The 12,335-nt window shown below is 48.5% G+C and overlaps 2 protein-coding genes and 1 long non-coding RNA gene across 4 annotated transcripts; 1 reads left to right on the forward strand and 2 right to left on the reverse strand.

Moving 5' to 3' along the window:
* Window positions 1–227: 227 nt before the first annotated feature.
* TMEM38A (transmembrane protein 38A) lies at window positions 228–7,937 on the reverse strand. Its single transcript, XM_027724480.2, has 6 exons — window positions 7,730–7,937; window positions 5,454–5,610; window positions 3,808–3,992; window positions 3,188–3,275; window positions 2,971–3,088; window positions 228–2,272 (listed from the first exon to the last, which is right to left on the reverse strand). Exons 1-6 carry the CDS (start codon window positions 7,851–7,853, stop codon window positions 2,045–2,047), a joined length of 900 nt encoding a protein of 299 aa, XP_027580281.1. The 5' UTR covers window positions 7,854–7,937; the 3' UTR covers window positions 228–2,044.
* SMIM7 (small integral membrane protein 7) lies at window positions 7,637–10,632 on the forward strand. 2 transcript variants are annotated; one of them, XM_027724483.2, is made up of 5 exons: window positions 7,721–8,077; window positions 8,589–8,630; window positions 8,717–8,769; window positions 9,446–9,536; window positions 9,958–10,632. In XM_027724483.2, exons 1-5 carry the CDS (start codon window positions 8,052–8,054, stop codon window positions 9,971–9,973), a joined length of 228 nt encoding a protein of 75 aa, XP_027580284.1. In that variant the 5' UTR covers window positions 7,721–8,051; the 3' UTR covers window positions 9,974–10,632. The 2 variants fall into 2 exon arrangements, with proteins under 2 accessions (XP_039238770.1, XP_027580284.1); XM_039382836.1 differs by lacking the exons at window positions 9,446–9,536; window positions 9,958–10,632 and having other exon boundaries at window positions 7,637–8,077; window positions 8,717–9,439.
* Window positions 10,633–11,230: 598 nt separating this feature from the next.
* Window positions 11,231–11,871, reverse strand: LOC120323552. The gene is made up of 2 exons (XR_005564099.1): window positions 11,397–11,871; window positions 11,231–11,305 (listed from the first exon to the last, which is right to left on the reverse strand). It is a non-coding gene; the product is annotated as an uncharacterized LOC120323552 (long non-coding RNA).
* Window positions 11,872–12,335: the final 464 nt, after the last annotated feature.

A 12,335-nucleotide genomic window follows, 5' to 3' on the forward strand; every position in this document is an offset into this window, starting at 1 on the left:
TCTTCTTCCCCTGAAATCTCAGGAAGTCTGGTCTGAGGCAACACTACAAACACCTTTTCCCATGTTATTTCCATTTATAACATGCTCAGGCACAGCTGCAGGACATAAAGTCTGATCTCTCTCTTCAGAATGATTCTGTCATCGGGTCAAGGAGACTCAAAGTAGCTCAAGGAGCTTCTGTTTGGCTCCAGGGGCTGGGGAGGAAAAAAAGAACCACACGGATTTCCTCGAGTGCCACCAGACAATCAGAGTCACTTCACAATTTTTATTTGTTGATGGCTTCTATAAAACATAATTCCCCTTGGCTCAGACATCTCATAAAACATTTAGTGTCTCGTGCATGCTTGTGGTACATCAGGTTTCAGTAGAGCAGCATCTGCAGAACCAGCCAGTGGAGCTGTCAGGCACAATTCCTGTTTTCTACTGCAGGGGAGGGGGACTCACAAAATTAAGGCACTGTCAAAGCCCAAACCCACAAACCATTTGACCTTCCAGACTGGCTTTCCTCTGATTGTGTATATATATATATATATATTTATTTTTAATTAACCATCAGTTGCAATTGTGAACAGGGACACACACACACACAAACAAAACCCCACTTTCCTTAAATCCTCCTGTTTCTATTCCCAGCTGGGAGGTGCCAGCAGCAACAGCAGTGCTGGGGATGGGAAATGCTGCTCCACTGGGAGCCCAGTGCTTCATCCCCACGTGTGCCATCCTCACCATGGTGATTCCAGCCCTTGGATTATGCCACTTTTAAGGACAAAATCAGTTATAAGAACAGCTTAAAACTACTGTAAAAGCCAGTATTCACTAAGCAGAACATGAATGAGCTGACAGACTCCTCCTGAGCCATGCAAGGCATTGATTCTCCACTCACTGGGCACAAGCTGCATTCACAGACCAGTGGTTTGGCCCAAAGGGACCTACAAGGGGCAATCAGTATTTTCAGCTGGTGTGTTTTTAATCAGTCCTTTAAAGAAGTTTTAATGAGCTGGTGTGAAATCCACTGCTTCAGCCTTTCTATCTTAATTCAAGGATATAGGAAACATTCCTTCCTGCATCCAGGGAGTGTCCAGGCTGTCCTTTAGGATCACTGCTACAAGAACAAACCAGCACGTAGCTGTGGGCTTAAGACCCGAATTAGAAGTTCCAACCCTCTATATAAAGATGCAACATTAAAAAAGCCAGATTCAGGTCCATGATTGAGGTGCCCTGGCAATTATAAATAAATAGTAATAAATACTTACACACACACTCTTCTTGTATCCCACAGGATTACAAACAAACCAGACCATGCTCCTCCCCTGGTTAAATAGGATCAGGTTTGAAGTGGGACACACAGTTTAGGATAGTGACAGTACCAACACATGGCACTGGGAGCACTTCACAGCTTCAGAGCTCTTGCAAACACAGACTTGAAGCAAGTGACTGTCCATTAGAATCAGAGGGAACTGAGGTGAGAGGAACAGAGTTTGGCTCAGGCAAAGTCCTCATTGCATTTAAAATGTCACATTACTTGGAGATATGGCACATGTGGGAGCAAGGAAAAATCAGATCAGGCTCATAAGAGACCATTTAATTTCCTCAAGTATTAAATCTGATTTCCACACTGACTGTGTCTTAACAGTTTGTTGTTTTGGCAGACACCAGAAAGGTCAATGAAAACTCAAAGGAACTTACGAGTTGCAGGAGCACAAACCATTCCCTCCATTCATAAACAAACACAGTGAGAATATTTTTACATCAATTGAAAATGCTGCATCAAAATTGCTGACAGCTTGGGAACTGGCGCCCACTTTATCACCCTGGCACAAAACCTACAAATCCCTGAATGTATGATCAGACTAGAGAGGCAGAGACCAAGCAGCAAGCACAGAGAGCAAAACTGAAATTCAGGAACCCGCCTGGCAGTGTCCTGGCTTCCACCTCTCCTCTGGAGCCTGAGGGAGAACGACTGGAGCACAAAGGAAGTCACGGGTGGCTTTGAGACTCAGCTCCGGGAGGATTTTCTCGGCCTGTTTTCTGCGTCGTTGCCTTTTTATTCAGCTTTTTTTGCCTTCCTTTTCCTTGTGCCTTCATTGAGCTCCTCTTTCGACTTTGCAGGAGGAGGAGGAGGAGGCGGGTGGGAAACCTCATGGGGGGCCCCGTGGTGGTCGTGGTGGTGGCCTGGGTGCCCACTGGAGACAGAGCCAAAGAGCACCGGGCAGACGAGGTTCTCCAGCGGAGCGAAGGGCGAGGCGTGCGAGTGAGTGGCCGTCATGAAAACCTGCCGGGCAACAGGGAAAACCTGGGAGTTAAGGATCCCACACCCCAGCCAGGGAACACCGACCAGCTGGGACATTCCACTGACCCCAACTAAAGTCCCCACTGCTCCGTGACTCGAGGCACAAGGGTCTTCTATCACCCTGTATTATGGACAATTTAGCCTTGAATGCCCTGAGCAGACCCTTCCAGGGATGTACAGCCAGGGCTGTGACCTACCTGCCTGCATCTTTAGGCACCTTTTAAAAGTTACACTCCACAGACTGTGAAGATAAAGTGCAGACTGTTCACAATATTTTCTGCATGTACACATACAAACTGATGTAAAGAACTGAAGCTACTTTAATTTCACCTGGAGATGGTGAGAGGGAAAAGGGAAAAAATAACAACAAACAAAACCCAACAAACTACATAAGAGCATTTTTCCCATTTGATTTCTGTCATCAGACTGTGGGTTGTTTACCACTGCCTTCTCTCTTGGAAGACTGTATCATCTTCAAGAGTGAACTGAAACAGTCAAACCAAGAAACACAAGGATCTTTTACAGCCCCACCTGTAAGATGGAGAATTTAGCCTTGAATGCCCCAAGCAGATTCTTCCTGGGATGTACAGCCTGTAAGTGGCTCAGGAATACCCTCAGTTTAGGTCTGTACCCGTTCTCTGGTTCTGTAATTTGTAGCATCAAACCTGCTGTGACCTTACCTTGCAAACAATCATGAACATGGTGAAAAAGAAGATGAGGTTGGCTTCAGAGATGGGGAGCCAGTGAGTCTGCTGCAGGGTGAAGAGGACTGTGCCATACAGACTGGCCTTTGTAGGGCTGAAGGAGAAAGAAGGAAGGTTTTCTGGGAGGTTTGCATCCAGCCCTGAATGGTTCTTTACATTTCACCCTTGCTCTGACCAAGAATTGCCTACTTACAAGGACATGTGAAGAATTTCATTTGTTTCTGGCTTCCAGACCCCACGCAGCAGTTGCTCAAAGTTAGACATCAATGCCACACCAGAACCTGTGACACAGGAAAACCTGTCAAACAGCTGGAACTGCCACACCAGAGAGCTCTGCTGTCTGCTCTGGATCCTCAAGGGAGAAGGACAACCCAGGGGGGCAAAGGGTTCATGACATTCTTCCCAAATTTAAAAGTTAGCCTAAAACAACAGAGCAGGGCAAATGCTTTCTGGAATTCCCAGAAGTGTTTCCTGATGCAGGGAAAGGGCATTTCCCTCTTCCATCAACTGATGCTCAAGTGCTTGCTCCAAATAAAAGCTAAAAGAAAACTGCCTGGGCTGTTTCAACACTGACAAGCAGAACACAGCAGAACACAGGAGAAGGAATGAAGAATTCCTAAATGACTCCAGCCCTTCATGCCCCCCTGGAAGCTGGATGATGACTCAGCTCTGCAAGCAGCAATAAATGCACCGTGGGGAGCCCGAGTGACCCAGCTGAGCACGTCCAGCTCTGAGCTTCCCTCCCAGCCTCTCCCAGCCCTCCCCAGGAGTTTGGATCCCTCCCTGCTGCCTCTGGGCTCTCTCCTGTGTCACCTTTGACCCATCCCGTGGCCATCATGACGAACCACCCGTGGTGGTAGAGGTGGTGAGCGTGGTGCACCCCGGCCGCGATCTTGCGCACTCGGACCACCTCCTTCATGGCCACGAAGACGAGCTTCAGGGGCAGGAAGCTCACACACTTGTAGAAGAGGTTCATGGGGCAGAAGAATATCAAATACCTGCGAAAAAACCACCGAGAGTTTAAGGAGCCGTTCGTTTGTCCCGGTCTGGGACGTGCAGGGAGGAGCAGTGTGGCAGCAGCCTGAGTTATGCCAGGTGGGAGTGAAGGGGAAGAAAGAAAAAAGAAAAAATGATCTTGATTTCATAGCTGATTCTATAAAAAAGGAAAAAAATGATCTTAATTTCCCAGCTGATTCTATAAAAAAAGAAAAAATGTTCTTAATTTCCCAGCTGATTCTATAAAAAAGAAAAAAATGATCTTGATTTCCCAGTTGATTCTATTAAAAAGGAAAGATTCTTAATTTCATAGGTGATTCTACAAAAAAGGAAACAAATATTCTTAATTTCATAGGTGATTCTATAAAAAAAGAAAAAAATGTTCTTAACTTCATAGCTGATTATAAAAAAGGAAAAAAATATTCTTAATTTCATAGCTGATTCTATAAAAAAAAAGAAAAAATGTTCTCAATTTCATAGCTGATTCTATAAAAAAGGAAAAAAATATTCTTAATTTCCCAGCTGATTCTATAAAAAAAGAAAAAAAATGTTCTTAATTTCATAGCTGATTCTATAAAAAAGGAAAAAATATTCTTAATTTCATAGCTGATTCTATAAAAAAAGAAAGAACGATTCTGAATTACATAACTGATTCTATAAGAAAGGAAAGAAAGATTCTTAATTTCATAGCTGGTTCTGTGAAAAAAGAAAAATTCTTAATTTCATAGCTGATTCTAAAGGAAACCAGTGTGCAACAAAGCCTCTCTACAGCAACAATTAATTGAGTTGATATTAAATGGATTCAGGGAACTCCCACTACTGGTACTATTCTGTTTTAAATAAAAAAACAACCATTTTAACTCAGAATCTTTTCGAATTTCACATCTTGTATGGTCCAGAGGCATCAGAAGCTACATATACTGAAATTATAGTACAGACAGAGAACAGATATCCTCTTTTGCAGAAGACTGCCTGAAAGAATATCTTTCTTTTTATTTTCTTAGGCACAGAAAACCTGGTAGCTGAGGGATTCACCCCAAGGCTTCTGTGTATGAACATTTCATTCATGTGTCCTAACAATGTTCATTCTGGCATGCAAAAGCACACATAAGCCGTGCACACTGAGGAAATCAAAGGTTAATTTGTGCACATTTCACTATCACAAGGAATAAAATGCCCCCAAATCTTCAGGGAGGGCCACTCCTCTCTGTGTGTGGTATCAGCTGTGGTTTGGCCCTGGCTCAGCAGCAGCTGCTATGAATAGAAGTGCCCAGCCCTTGGCCTGGCCCCAGCCCAGATAATCACAGCATTAGGCAACTGGGCAGGGAAACTGGGAGCTGGAGCCAGGAATGCAAAAGACTCAAAGTCTACCTCACCCCACCTCCCCTGTCCCCAGTTAATCCAAGCAGGACAGAACATCTCCCTCCCCACCAGAGGGCTGTTCACAGGGGGAAGGGACTCACCAAACTGCCGTGGCCAGGATGACACTGGAGTTGTTACTGAAGTACCCAAGAGGTGCCTCTCCAAGCAGCAGAGCAGCCAGGATGTAGCTCCCGAAGCAGTGGAGCATCGCGCAGAGCCAGGAGGCAAAAGGGCTCTTCCGGGACATCTCCACGGCTCCTGGGGAAGCAAGTTGGAAATCACAGAATCATCCAGGTTGGAAGAGACCGCCAAGATCACAGAATCAGAGAATCAGCTGGGTTGGAAGGGACCTTCGAGATCATCAAGTCCAACCCTTGAGATCGTCCAGTCCAACCCTCAGCGAGAAGATGAATCCAGCAAATAAGCAGAAAACTTCAAGACCCGCTAAGAAAGAGGCTTGAGGGGAGTGTTCTCCCACAAAGTAAGTCAAAGAAAAGTGCTTGTAAAACAAGATGCCAAAGTGTGTGCTCTGTGAAGCCCAAGCAAGTAGCAGAGATTGCCAAGAAATGGTGAGTGTGATCACAGCCTGCAGGCCCCCCCTGAAGGTTTCACATTCATTAGAAGTTTATGAACTGAGAGTTTCTCTCCTTTATGTGCTGCTACTTCCTGCAACCAGAAAGAACATTTTTTCCCTCAAAATCAATGTCTTTTTACAGTCTAAAAATAAAATGCATACTAGTACCATTCTCTTCATCGCTTCAACCTAGGTGCCCTCTAGAATTCATGAACAATCTGTTCAGCTCTTTCATTCATAAGATAACCTGTAAAAATAGAATAGGAATTCTTAATCTTTATTTGAAAGAAGATGTTTTGAGGATTCTTCCCCACTCCTGTGCTAGGCTGGGAATACCCTTTGAAAATACAATGAGGTATTAAAAGAGTGTTACTATTTGTTAATACATTGTGGTCTCCTCCCACAACCTTTTTTAAATTCCTGTAGCCATTTTCATCCACCTCTGTACTCCTTCAGGGAAATCTCCCAATAACATCAATCCTGTGAGATCGTTTCATCGCCTTAAACAGCTCCAAAGTCCTTTGTGCAGCATTTCAGAGACAAAACTCTGTTCAGTGAGCCAGGAACAGGCAGTCAAGAGAGAGAATGTTCAGATGTTGTGTCAAGGCGACTACCTGGCCCATCTTAAACAGCAGTAAGTGCCAAAGCTGTGAGAGCTCAGGCTCTTCTATCCCCAGGACATTTGAACCAGCTGAAAACAGCGAGACAGCTGCAACAGCCGAGACATGAAACTGGTTCTATAGGAACCTGTGGTTTAGCTTGAGGCTTAAATTTAGTAACACTTGTTTTTCTTTGGCTCCATGAAGCCCTGCTGTCTCCAAGGAGGAAACAGGACGGTTCTGTCCCGACACTGATCTTCGGGAGCTGTGGGATGGAGCACTGCAGGAATCCAGGGAAAAGCACACCCCAGCCTTATCCAGCCCCAGTGGATTCCTGGGCTCGCATACATTTAAAAGGCTATTTTTGTGAGAGCTGCCTGTTAACTGTTCCCTTCAGGACTTAATGCTGGAAGACAGCTGGAAGTGATCAGGCCTCGGAAAACCCAGCACTTGTTTACAGGGAGTTTAACTAGAACAGAGCGTGGATTGTGCAGCACAAGAGACCACACAAGGGGGGGGCTTGAAAAATCATACCCAAGCGTGGGGTTGGTTTTTTCCCCTCAGTTGCTGGGCAGTTACAGCTCGACTGCTCAGAACAGAGCACGAGGAGCGCTCACGGCATCAAAAACACGCAGAGAAAGTGGCGTTCGGAACAGAGTGAGGTGCAGCCGGACGGTGACAACGCAGAAAGTGAAAGCCAAGGCGCAGATCTATCGATCCGTGCAAGATAAGCCCGAGGGAACAAACAAAGCAAGGTCAGTTGTGGTGCCTGAGAACAGATTAGGGCACGGTCCAGAGGGTGGGAAAATTCCAAGGTTTTCCTTGCAGCCGTTTCGTATATAAATACGAGGAAGGCACTGCCAGAAAAATATTCAAGCCCAGGGGCTGCAACGCTCAGTCCCGGGGTAGCAGCAGAGAAGCGACCGAACTTAAAACACCTCGACACGCGCTCGGAATCCAACCGTAAACAAAACGCGAGATTGTTTTCCGAAAATCGCGAGTCACGAGTCGGCGGGGGGTGGCGGGGGGATGTCCCGCTTTATATTTAGACACAGGTGTCCGAGCCGCGACGACGCGACGCCCCGAGCGCCCGTGAGGGGAGAGCGGGCAGGGGGGAACGGGGCCCGTTCGCGCCGGAGAACGCGGGGTCTGCGCGGGCACAGCGCGTCCCCCCCGTGTCCCCCGGGCCAAGGGCCGCACTCACCGGGCTCGTACTTGAGGTAGAGGACGGAGACGATGAAATAGGCGGTGTCGAAGAGCGGGAAGACGGGCAGGGAGGCGAAGGCGGCCGCCAGCTCCCCGAGGGGCAGCGCGTCCGACAGCTCCATGGCGGCCGGGCCCGGTCACGGCTCCTCCCCAGGCCCCGCTCGCTGCCCGGGGCCGGGGCCGCGGGCTCTGTGCCCGGTTCGCTCCTCGGGCGCGGAGCCGCCCCGGGCAGCGCAGGCGCCGCCGGTGCCGAGCAGCGCCCGCCCCTTCCCTTTCCCCTCCCGCTGCCCCGGAATTCCGCCAGCGGAGCCGCCGCAGCCATGATCGGGGACCTGCTGCTCTGCGGGTACCGGGGACGGGGAGCGGGGGCGGCTCGGCCGGGTCTGCTCGGCCCGGACGTGCCTGACCGTGACCCCGGCCCCTTCCCCGTCTTCTCTTTCCCTTTCCCGTCCCCGTCCCCCCTCCCGTTTTCCAATTCTCTCTCCCCTTCCCCGTCCACTCTCCCGTCCCCCTTCTCCATCCCTCTTCCCCGTCCCCCTTCTCGGTCACTTACCCATTCCCCTTCCCCGTCCCTCTCTCCATTCCCCTTCCCTATCCCTTCTCCCCCTCTCCCCTTCCCCATCCCTCTTCCCTGTCCCACCTTCCCATCTCCCCACGCCTGCCTCCATCTCCCCATCCCTGCCACCATCTCCCCATCCCTGCCACCATCTCCCCATCCCCGTCTTGTTTCCATCCCCGACCCCTTCTCCCATTTCCCATCCACCCTCCCGTCCCCCCTTCTCCGTCTCCCCTTCCCATCTCCCCATTCCTGTCCCCCTCCCCATCCCTGTCCCCATCCCTGTCCCTGTCTCCCACAGGACGCTGCTGGTGAACGCCGGTGCTGTGCTCAACTTCAGGCTGTGAGCGAACACGGGGAGGGAGGGCGGGGAGGGAGGTTTGCTGGGAAGGGGTTCACCTGCCTCACACGGCCCCCCTTGTACCGCAGGAGGAGGAAGGACACGGAGGGATTCGGAGAGGAGCCGAGGGAACCCACGACCGGTAACCGAGGGGACACAGGAGCGGGGCCGGGGCTGCCTGAACACACACGGGAATGGGCTTTTCCAAAGGAAACCCTTGGCCAAGCCACAGTTCCCCCGCTGGTTTTGTTGGATGGGATTCGCCCTCTGGCTGGAATAACCATTTTAGTGATTTTCAGCCTGAAAATGTTCCTTCTGTGCCGTTTTACATACAGGTGTGACAACCCCCCTCCCCCCCCCATGATCCCCAAACAGGGGATTTGAGAAGAAATACCCAAATAAAAAGCACATTTCTTTCAGCATTTTTGACTGTAGGTGCCTGTACTACAGGCACCACTCTGCTCACCACCTGGTTGCCATTTCCATGTGGATACACTTGTGCTGCTCCCTCTGTTTGCTGCTTAAAAATCACAGGAAGGCTGTGACCTACAACGAGGCTGGTCTTCCCTTTTTACATTTATTGAGAACCCTTTTTATCATTTAGTGGTTATTTTGCCACTGAACAAAGCATCCATCATTCACCTAAACCTTCAAGTTCCAGCGTTTTGTGATCTGAACTTTTTGGTGTGTTTTTGATTGTTGGTTTTTGTTTTTTTTTGTCAGAGTTGCTTGTGCTTTTCAGGCAGCACTGAAAATGTGACTTGTCAGTGTACTGTCAGGTGTTTTTCACATCAAAGGTTTCTTCTCTTGATTTCTAGGTGACAATATCAGAGAGTTCTTGCTGAGTCTCAGGTATTTTCGAATCTTCATTGCCCTGTGGAATATCTTCATGATGTTCTGCATGATTGTGTAAGTAACGTGTCATTTGGTTATAGGAAGTCATATATTGGGATTTTTCTTGCACATACATTTCTTTTCACATCTCTTTCTCCCCCGCTCGATTTTTCCATAATTCTTATTGATTTCACTGGCTTATTTCAATTTTCAAGTATGGGTTGGCCTCAGTTTTTTTGCTGTGTGGGCACCTGCAGTGCATCAAAACCTTCTGTGCCAGCATATGAGTCATTCAGCCACACGTTATGTTGCTTATTGGGGGTTGTCAGATAAAACATCCTTTGGGTCAGCATTTGGGTCTAAATTTTGGCATATTTTTCATTTTTGGGGGGGTGGAAACCCATCAATTAGTCAAAGAGAATCAGCCTTGCAGTGGTGTGACCGTGCACTGTTGTAACCCACTTCTCATGTACTTTTTTTCTATTGCATCCCCCAGGTTATTTGGATCTTGAAAGTCACACACAAACACGTCTGTTACCTTGGAAGAGACTTTTGGCTGGGAACAAACTTTTCTTAAAGATTCCAATGCTTTCAAACTGCAGCCCTGGGCTCGTGGCTTGTCCCCTCCAGCCCATCGTGTGCTGGTCACTCACTGCCGGGGCTTTGAGCCACAACATTCACAGTCAAATTATCTCAAACTTCACTGAAATAGAGAGAACTTCTGTTTTTCTAAGCTCAGAGTGAGGTGCAGGGGAGAACTGGAGTGTGACTGCAGTTCCCAGGCTTAAACCTCTGCGTTTCCAGACCCATCCTGGGCTGTGTCAGCTCATGTCACCCCTGTCCAGGTTATGTGCAAGTCACACTCCTTGGGGCTCAGTTTTATGTAAAGCTGAGCAAAGTGTTCTTGTAACCTCTCACTATTCCATTAGTTTTGTTGGAGAAAAGGAATATTAAAATAAAAAAAAGAGAGAGATTCTCACCTTCCTGCTGTTTTTCCAAAAAAAACCCCAAAACTTTTAAAAATAATATAATTTTGTTTTCTAAGCAATACATAAGGGATTTTGAAGGGGAAGAATGGCAAAAATAATTCTCTAAGCCAAGTTTAAGGGATAGTTTTGAAATAATCTTGGATTTGGTTGAATAAAGCTGTTCTATTTAAGAGTAAAATATATATACTTGGTGCCGTGTTCATTCTCTTACTGAGGAAACAATTCTGTATTGGTGTGTTTTGAGAAATTGTAACTAGTCTTGTAATAGTGTCTGGATTCTTGTGTTATTTTTATTTTTATTATTTTTATATATTTATTTCTATTTATAGTAAGTTGGCCTCTCTGAGCAGTGCTGAGTATCTTTTAAATCAAACTAAACTATTAGTGGGGCTTCCTCAGCTTCAGTTTCTTTAGCTGCTGTGGAGAATGAGGCCTCATTTAAATGATTCTGAGGCTCAGGTTTCAGGGAATATTTTGAATTTTATCTGGATGCAGTCAGTTAGCAAGTATTGGGCACCTGTAGCATTTTACTGGAGTCACCCTCTTGTATTAACTGAAGTTTTCACATTAATGAAACATGACAGGGAAAGAGTGTTTGAGGGAAGATGTCAGGCTGTAATGAAAGTAGAAAAATGTGTGGACAGAACCCTTCAAGTGTGGTCTGAGCTGTCCAGAAATACTAACAATCCTTGGCTAAATTTAAACATGTTCCTTGTCTGTAATTTCTGTATATTTTAACCTTTTTCTGATTCTTTTGAATGAGCAAAAAAACCAGTAGTGTCCAGACACAATCCAGTGCTTTATTTAGTTCTTGGAAAACATTTTCTCCCTATTCTTCACTAAGCCAAGCGTCCCCTGCAGTGTAAAGGGAAGGGTGGAAGTGGCTTTCCCTGTGTGTGTGTGACCCACTGGAGGCCCTTGGGCTTGGGCAGGGGTTTATTCTTACTTGGAAAAACGGTGCTTCTCTGCAGAACTGACAGTGTTTTCCGAGCAACACTCTGGACACAGGGAACAGGGGATGATGGAGCTCCACTGGTGAAAGAATGCAAAGAATTTTATCACTCTGGACAGACCCTGTGGCTCCAGAGCATGCTGTGGCCCCAGGAGAATAAAAGTTGTCGTTCAGCTCCTGAGCAGATGGTTTAAAATAAAGGGATATAGTTCATTTTGAGCTGGTCTTGGAGCATTTGAGGAGTTTAGACCATTGAGCTGCTCTGGGACCATCTGAGGAGTTTAAATGCCGGGCTGGTGGCTCGCTCAGGGGTGCAGGACACCCCTCACACCTTCAGCCCAGGGTCACCCTCCTGCGCGCCCGCACGTTCCGCGGCGTGTCCCGGCCAAGGAACGGCGGTTTATTCCCGGGATTTATTCCCCAGACCCTCTCTCCGCACCATACTCGGTCCCTCTGGGGCCACGGCCGGGGGCTGCGGGGCTCGTCTGTGGTTGCCGCCCTACTCCCGTTCCTGCTGCCCCATCCCCGTTTCCCCCCGCTCCCCACGATGTCCCCCTCTCTCCTGGCAGCCCCCGCTCCCCCAACTCGCCCCTCTCCCCACCCCCGGCGCCCCTCGCTCTCCACAGCTCGCCCCGCGCCTCCCTCTCCCCAAGAGCCCTCCGCATCTTCCGCAGCACCGCCCCGGTCTCCCCCGGTCCCCCCGCTACCCCCTCTGCCCCAGAGCCCCTCTGCCCCAGAGCCCCTCTCCCCCACGGACCCCCTCTTCCCCCGCCCCGTCCTGCTCCCCCCACGACCTCCCCTCTCCCCCATCTCCTCACTCTCTCCTCACTCCTCCCGCTCCCGCGGTGCCCCCCATCTTGTCCCCTCAGCCGCGCCCTCTCCCCAGAGCCCCTCTCGCCCCCGCACCCCCATCACCGCCCCGTTCCCCTCACG

This window comes from Pipra filicauda, unplaced genomic scaffold, assembly GCF_003945595.2.
Source record: "Pipra filicauda isolate LSUMZ 115617 unplaced genomic scaffold, ASM394559v2 scaffold285_size1263560_pilon, whole genome shotgun sequence".
Lineage (NCBI taxonomy): Eukaryota > Metazoa > Chordata > Aves > Passeriformes > Pipridae > Pipra > Pipra filicauda.

Bases quoted from the DNA above. Each gene is read 5' to 3' on its own strand.
- TMEM38A (XM_027724480.2), bottom strand. From the start codon at position 7,853: ATGGAGCTGTCGGACGCGCTGCCCCTCGGGGAGCTGGCGGCCGCCTTC. The intron at 3,276-3,807 runs GTGACACAGGAG...CCTGTGTCACAG, and splicing joins GGCCACGGGATGGGTCAAAG to GTTCTGGTGTGGCATTGATG. The intron at 2,273-2,970 runs GTAAGGTCACAG...GTTGCCCGGCAG, and splicing joins TGTTCATGATTGTTTGCAAG to GTTTTCATGACGGCCACTCA.
- SMIM7 (XM_039382836.1), top strand. From the start codon at position 8,052: ATGATCGGGGACCTGCTGCTCTGCGG. The intron at 8,078-8,588 runs GTACCGGGGACG...TGTCTCCCACAG, and splicing joins GGGGACCTGCTGCTCTGCGG to GACGCTGCTGGTGAACGCCG. The intron at 8,631-8,716 runs GTGAGCGAACAC...CTTGTACCGCAG, and splicing joins GCTGTGCTCAACTTCAGGCT to GAGGAGGAAGGACACGGAGG.